The sequence below is a fragment of the Phragmites australis genome, chromosome 15 (assembly GCF_958298935.1).
Source record: "Phragmites australis chromosome 15, lpPhrAust1.1, whole genome shotgun sequence".
In the NCBI taxonomy this organism is placed as follows: Eukaryota; Viridiplantae; Streptophyta; class Magnoliopsida; order Poales; family Poaceae; genus Phragmites; species Phragmites australis.
In genome coordinates, this window is record NC_084935.1 from 12,796,114 (window position 1) to 12,803,508 (window position 7,395).

The window sequence follows — 7,395 nt, forward strand, 5'->3', positions numbered from 1 at the left end:
GGACGAATTTGAAAAATATCATCACAAAGATCACTCAAGTTAGAAAATACCCTCAGTATCTCTATGACAACCGATGGTATTTTCTAATATAGATATCTTTGCAATGGTACCTACTTAATTTTTCCATTTTGTAAATATCCTTACGTGCTCACAGTTTAAATGGGTTCGGTCTAAAACAGAAAATTGGATATATAAACCGAAGTGTACAAATAAACATACAACTGTTGAAGATTGGGTTGGAAAATGGAATACAAGTGCGTTACTATTCTGGAAAACTGCATGGTCGCAGTGGGTGCAAAGCAGTAATTGCATAAAGAGTGTGATGGTTTAGCAGTTTGCTCATGCGCACGTGCAAAATCTGAGATCCACCATCACAAAAGAATTGTTTCTTGTTATGTTTTTTAAGTCTTGTCAGACGCTAACATAGATTCCTTACATATGGCAGAACGTGGGAAAGCGTACGATGGAATGGCAAAAGGTTTTAAAGGAAATGTCACCATTGAGGGCTGCAGGCCGATTCTTCCGACACCATCCTTTGGTTCTCTGCTTACTGCTTTTTCTAGTTATATTGTACAAGTACTTCTTCGGCTGGTTTGCCCTCCTTGTGACCACATCACCCATCTTCCTAATCGCCGGCGTCTTTCTTGGAATCATCCTAGCTTACGGTGAACCGAACACTCCCGAAAAAGATCATGTCTACAAAAAGATTGAGAATGCTCACTGTCGGAATATCCATGGTAGTGGCAAATCAGTTGGGGGTGTATCTCTTCTGAGAATTCTGTCTAGCGAAGAGAGAGTGGCCAAGCACAACAACAGCGAGAAGAAAATTAGGAAGATATCTCACGGCGCAGGTTCTTCTTCTGGACCAGGATCTAGTGAATCAGGTGGTTCAGATACTGATACCGTTCCAATTCTCCACGCATTTCATCATCTTAGGTCGGCCAGTAATTCATCACAATCCTCTCAAGATGGGAACTCCAATGATAGCAGCATCGAGGATGGAACTGAGAACCAAGAGGGAAATGACGGAAGCAAACGTGAGGGGAAAGAAGATGTTAAAGTTGTGGCATGGACTGCTGATGATCAGAAGAACATACTGAAAATAGGGTGCTTGGAAATTGAGCGGAACCAAAGGTTGGAGAGCTTAATTGCTAGGCGTCGGGTAAGAAAATACACAGACAGGAACTTGATAGACTTTGGTAGCAGTGATTCTTTACCCACTGTTGAGGAGCTATCAAAGTTCAATGTTCAAATTCCTGCTGTTTTTGCGCCTCGGAAAAATCCTTTTGATCTTCCTTACAATGAAGATAACTTCCCAGAGTCTGCTCCATCTGCACTATTGGAAATGGGAAACCCATTCGATCTACCACACGAGAAAGCAAATGAGAGTAGATCGGCTGGAGGAGCCAACTCAAGCCATGTGGAACCTATTCTTGGCGCCCCTAAACCAGAAAGGAGTGCACTGTTTAGGAGGCATGAAAGCTTCACAGCAGGAGCACCATTCCTCAGCGACTTTTGGCAAGATACACGGCCTTCCCGGTTGAGACCTTACTTCGTTACGGAAAAAATGGCCAATGAGGAGATCACCTCTTCAAGTCTTGAGGGAGAAACTAGTGAAAAGAGCAACTCCAAGGCGAGTTCTGTCCAAGACTCGGATAGTACTTCTTCAGTTACTGATCAAGAAAGCCAGAAGGATGTTTTGGAGAACTGCTCAAACCAAGGACAGCGATCTCTATCCAGTCAAACAGAGGAACAGGCGCATATAGCTCACCATGTAAGAGAGATCTCTCTTGCACTTGACATGGAGCCGCCTGTACTAATTAGCGACTCCTCTGACGATGACATATCACTGTCTGGCGAACATATAAATGACTGGGAAGAAGCACAAGAGAGTGAAAGTTTTAGTTTTTCACAGAATACATTGTTGGGAGGTCCTAGTGTTATGCAACGCCATCAAGAAATAGATATGACAAGAAACGGATTGCATCAGATGTCCCCATATTCAAATGATCCTGAGTTGACATCGTCATCAACCGAAGCCACTGATGATCCTTTTGAAGTGAATGACATTGAACTACCAGGTAATCCCAGAGAATAATATCTCCTTTTGTCAGCTAGAGATTCGTATAATGAATCCCACATCTTACGAGTTCTTTCATATTTTCTAGCCAAGGAAGTGGTGGTCACTGATGATACCCACATTTCTGATCCTGTTTATGATTCAAGTCCTTCAGGAAGTGAGAAGCCTGCATCTATTGGTTTAGTAATCGATGAAGCTGTATTGCAAAATGGTAACTAAAGACTGCAAGGAGTTGATCAGTTTTAATTATGACATAACATTTTCATTCTTTTTCCTGAAGTACAGAACTAGGTGCAGGTCATGCTCATACTTTTGATGCTGAAGCAAGCGTTGAAGAAGAGGGTTCACCATCAAGAATGGAGGCTTCTTCCACTGAGGTAGCTGCACCTAGTTTGCATCCTGTGGAGCAAAGAGAACTTGGAGAAAAAGAAACTTCTGAGATCAGGGAGCATGCGACTTTTGGTCATTATGAAGCCCAGGAAGGTTCTGTCAGTCATGCTGACCCTTCATCATCAGATATAAATACTCAGCTGAGTACTGGGAGTCCAACCAATGGTAAATCTTATTAGATCTAAAATTTATGAGCTTTTCAGCCGTATCTTATAATCATAGATCCGTATATTGATTTCTTAGCACTATTGTTGTTTCATGAGCTTTTTGAAAGTTGTTACAAAAATCTGGGATACAAAATTTATATAGGTACAATTTTCATTGACCAATGATTCACAAGTTGACAAACTGTTTTTTGTTAGTTCCGATTTTAGCATATTTAGTTTGACATTTTAATCTTTTCTGTCGTATACCAAACCTGAGCACGCATCTTCGACTTATACACAGCATGCACCGCAGCTCCCACCAGACGATTGTGGGTTATAGAACTCCTAAGTTGATTAGGCCATTGAAAGAAAAAGGATTGTCGATACTTTTAGACTTGTGTACATCAATTAAGGTAATTGATGTGGAAAAGGAGCATCAAAGCAAGTCCAAAATAATTAACATCATGGCTTTAAAAAGGAGGTTATCAATCGTTAGTACATCTGAAACAAAACAATAGTTTTGGAAAGTGAAAATTACGCCAAACACCATGATTGTACCTGCACCTGAAGAAATGCATTATCTGATTCTAGTACAAAACATAGCAAAACTAACATAGAAGTAAAACAACATTAGAGTTGGATAATTTATAATGCATTTATGGTTTTATAGCATAATGATCACATGAATTAGGATCCAGCTGAACTGATGTTTATGACAAGATAGCTCATAGCATGCAGTTGTTTCCTAGGATAATGGCTAGGCACATCAGGATCCAGCATGGTTCATCTTGCCATGTTAAAGTCAACATTTAAGATAAACTCCAGCAACACATTAATGAACTACCCCGAACACATGTACTTACCTTCCTCTGATTACTTGTTGGAACAGGCAACTCTGTCAGCAGTATTTTATCATCGTCCACAAATGCAGTTTTTGGTTTCTTCAAGAAATGACGGCGGCATGGAGTCTCCTAGCTTCTTCAGCAACACTTCAAGACAATGTGGTGTGAGGCAAATTCTTGCTAAGTATAATTATTGGGAGGGAAGATGTTCCTTGCAAGAGTTTTTAGTGCTTCGGGGAGGACTAGACAACAATATGTTGGATCTGTATAGTCTGGATTTACTGAAAAATTGCGACACTAGCAACTAGCATTAGTACTTTGCTGAAAAATGTCTAGATATGATTTTTTTTAGATGGAAGATTAATTCCATTAACCATCGACCCCAGCCAAATCTCTGGAAACGATAACATAGATATGATTCTTTTGGTAGATCCATTTGCATATCCCTTCTTTTTTTCATGAGATTCATTTGTGAATATCTTCAGCATTGTCAATTTTGTACCTTAAGTTTGTAGGATTGAGAGTAGCGACTAGAGGGGTGAATCGATGTCTCAACAAATTTCTTGCGAAATTGATGATCTTTTCCTATTCGATCACCCAACACACCTTTAAAAGAGAATTACAATAGAACGTAACACAAATACACATCGGTAAAACTACACCTACGTAGAAAGTGCGGAGACTCCGGAGATGGGATCGAAGAGTCCATAGATTCCGAGAAAGATCAATGATACCGATAATTAGTATGATACCAAGTTTCATAGTTGGTACGATACTTTTTAGGTTGTCCCTCCACAAACCGGTTCTTACTTAAGTCACTTAAGCAAACACTAATCCAATAACATAACCATCATCATTATCAACACTACTTTGCTCAAGGCCTAAGGTTCCATGTTACTATACCATCACCAGAATTTTCTAACTCATAGCTGCATAGTTCATTAGTAATGTTCAACTGACTACCCATCCATACCCTTGTGTAAAGCTAAGCATAAGCTACTCAACAAAACTACTACTGAGAACTAGGCGGTAAGGAATATATGTAACATGATACTATAAGTAAATATGATTCAGAATTAACAGCATACATGTTTGAAATAAAGAAAGCATTAAAAAACTAGGATCGCAATATTTAAGGGCACTTGCCTCTTCCAACTTGCTGCTTAGACTCTTTAAAGACTTAGTCTTGGAGATTCTCGAACTGCTTTTCGTTTGCTCTCGAAACACATCGAAAAAGCACACAACCAAACTAACTAAGAACAGTTTACCAATCATAGCAGGTCTCATCCCATACCAGGTCTCTAAATTATCCAACCATGGGCTTCATAATGACCAAAATTCTTTTTTTTTTTGAGTTTCATTTGTGAATATCTTCAGATTAATTCCATCGACCCCAGCCAAATCGCTGGAAATCATAACATAGATATGATTCTTTTGGTAGATCCATTTGCATATCCCTTCTTTTTTTTCGTGAGATTCATTTGCGAATATCTTCAGGATTGTCAATTTTGTACCTTAAGTTTGTAGGATCGAGAGTGGCAGCTAGAGGGGAGTGAATATGCGTCTCAATAAATTTCTTGTGAAATTGATGAACTTCTCCTATTTGATCACACAACGCATCTCTAAAAGAGAATCACAATAGAGCACAACACAAAAACGCAGTGGAAAAACTACAGCTACCCAGAATGTGCGGAGACTCTAGAGACGGGACCAAAGAGTCTGGAGATTCCAAGAAAGATCAAAAATCAAACTTGAAGATTCAACAAAAGGTAGGTCTCATGGTTGGAATCGAATACTAGGTTCCACAACAAACCAATCCATGACTCATCCCCACATATAAGTTGAATCTTGAGAAAAGATCACTATAGAATCAAGAGATGAACACCAAGTTAAGAAGATCTTCAAGATGATGGTCTAAAGGCAAGGAGATTCAAGACCCTATCACATATGCATGTGTATGTGAATTTTATACCTTTAGCATCAAGAAGAACAACCTCTCACAGTGTTAAAATTTCAGATAAAAAAAACGAAAATCAACACCAAAAACGAAAAACTTGCACACAAGGTAAGGGAACAAAGAGAGGAAAACTAGAAGGAGGAGAATTCAAGCATATATAACAAAATAAACTTTATTACTCAAAGAGGTCAGCCCTATTTTAGGTAGATTACAAGATTTTTTCCTCATAAAACTCTAACCTATTACGAGGCTAAGTCTATCATCTCCTATCCTCGAAACCTATCACTAGGCTCTCCCAAATAGTTGGTTTAAGTCCTCCCATAGCCCTACCTATCTATTTATAGGCCTAGAAAACTTACCAACTTTTTTCCAAAATACCCATCTCTTGTAGTACACTCCTACATACCATCGAGGGTATTTTGGTCTATTTTCTTCTCCATTCATCGAACGACCGTGGCGTTCTCACGACTTAGTTTCGCCTCGATGCAAGCTTCGCGATGATACCACATGGACCTCCACTCCTCCCACGGTTTTGAGGCCAAACCGCGAAACCCTAGCACGCTTCTCAAAGCGTGACTAGTCACCACTTGCTTCGCCTCAAGCAAGTGCTTTGATGTCGACGTCTGTCCTCCATCTTGCGATCTTGACCGTCGGCTAGTATCTCTCGCTCCCGATCCCTCGGGCTGCCTTGTCACTTGCACCGACATCCGCTTCGCTTAACTTTGTCAACATATCATCTTTATCAACCTTCATTCCATGCCTTACTTGACCTCCACGTGTACCATTAGGATCACCCTCGACTTTGCCTGGCCTCCTTAATCGTCCAACACCAAGTACCTCGCTTGGCCCCAATCACCTGCCGTCGACCGCCAAGTTGCATCCATCACCTGCATACCATGAAAAAAGCAAACATGTTTATCCAAATTCATTATAAATTAGTCAAAATCTAAATGCACAGTTCAAAGCTTATCGAGAAAAATCAAGAACACTTTTTACCAAATTCAAGCTCATTTTACCAAAAGTCAATAGTTTTTTACTTTCACTGGAAAATGCTTTGGTGTCCTCATTTCCTTAACACCGGACCATCCGGTGAGCATTTTACCAAAAGTCAATAGTTTTTACTTCTTTGAAAATTAGGTCCGGTGAAAGCCTCCGGTGTTCACAACCCAAGCAACGGACCATCTGGTGTTCAAAGCTCCATTTTCCTTCAAAAAATTTCTTCTCTACAGGAAATAGTCTAATGTTCACATCTTCAGAGCACCGGGTCATTTGGTGACCTTTTTACTAAAAGACACAAGTTTTTACTTCATTGTTTGGATTTTTAGTGTCTAGCACCGGACCATCCGGTGAAGCCATTCTTTTCAGTGCCGGATCATTAGGTCGAAGGTAAAAACTCTAGCTCTGAGGTAAAATCATCAAATTAACTCAAACAACCTTGTCAACCACTCATCACAAATAATCCAAGGCACATTTCAACTTGGTTTCTCAATCTCCCCCTTGATGAGTGCATTGACAACCCTCAAAGCACAAATATTTTGGTTCGAAGAAGTGAAGCACATTGAAGTGACAAAAAACTCGAGAAAGGGCAAAAACACGACACTTGGCATAGGAAAGGATTGCAAAAGGCCGAAGAGAAGCAAAGACAAGCCACAACCTCAAAAGAGCAAGAAAATCCCAAAAACTCAAAAACAAGTGCTCCCCTTGATGAATGCACATTTTCATTTTTCTTTGAGGTTTGTTGAAAATTTTCTCATCTCTCCCCTTTGAAGCATATTTATGCATATTTTCATCTTTGTGCATCATGCTCTCCCCCTTTGGCAATGCAAACATCAAGGATAAAATATTATGCAATGCATGAATATGCAATCATAATGAGCTTTCACAAGTATACCATAAAATATTTGCAAGAGCTAGAATGTCAAAGGGCTGCAAAAAAATAGACGGTGTAGCTCACAATCGCATAGAGGCTTAAAAAAAAGG

The 7,395-nt window shown here is 39.8% G+C and overlaps 1 protein-coding gene across 1 annotated transcript; it reads left to right on the top strand.

Annotated features, from left to right (window-relative positions):
* Positions 1-463: 463 nt before the first annotated feature.
* LOC133892136 (uncharacterized) lies at positions 464-2,649 on the top strand. Its single transcript, XM_062332866.1, has 3 exons — positions 464-2,081; positions 2,169-2,291; positions 2,378-2,649. The coding sequence occupies exons 1-3, from the start codon at positions 464-466 to the stop codon at positions 2,647-2,649; spliced, it is 2,013 nt and encodes a 670-aa protein (XP_062188850.1).
* The last annotated feature ends 4,746 nt before the right edge of the window (positions 2,650-7,395 follow it).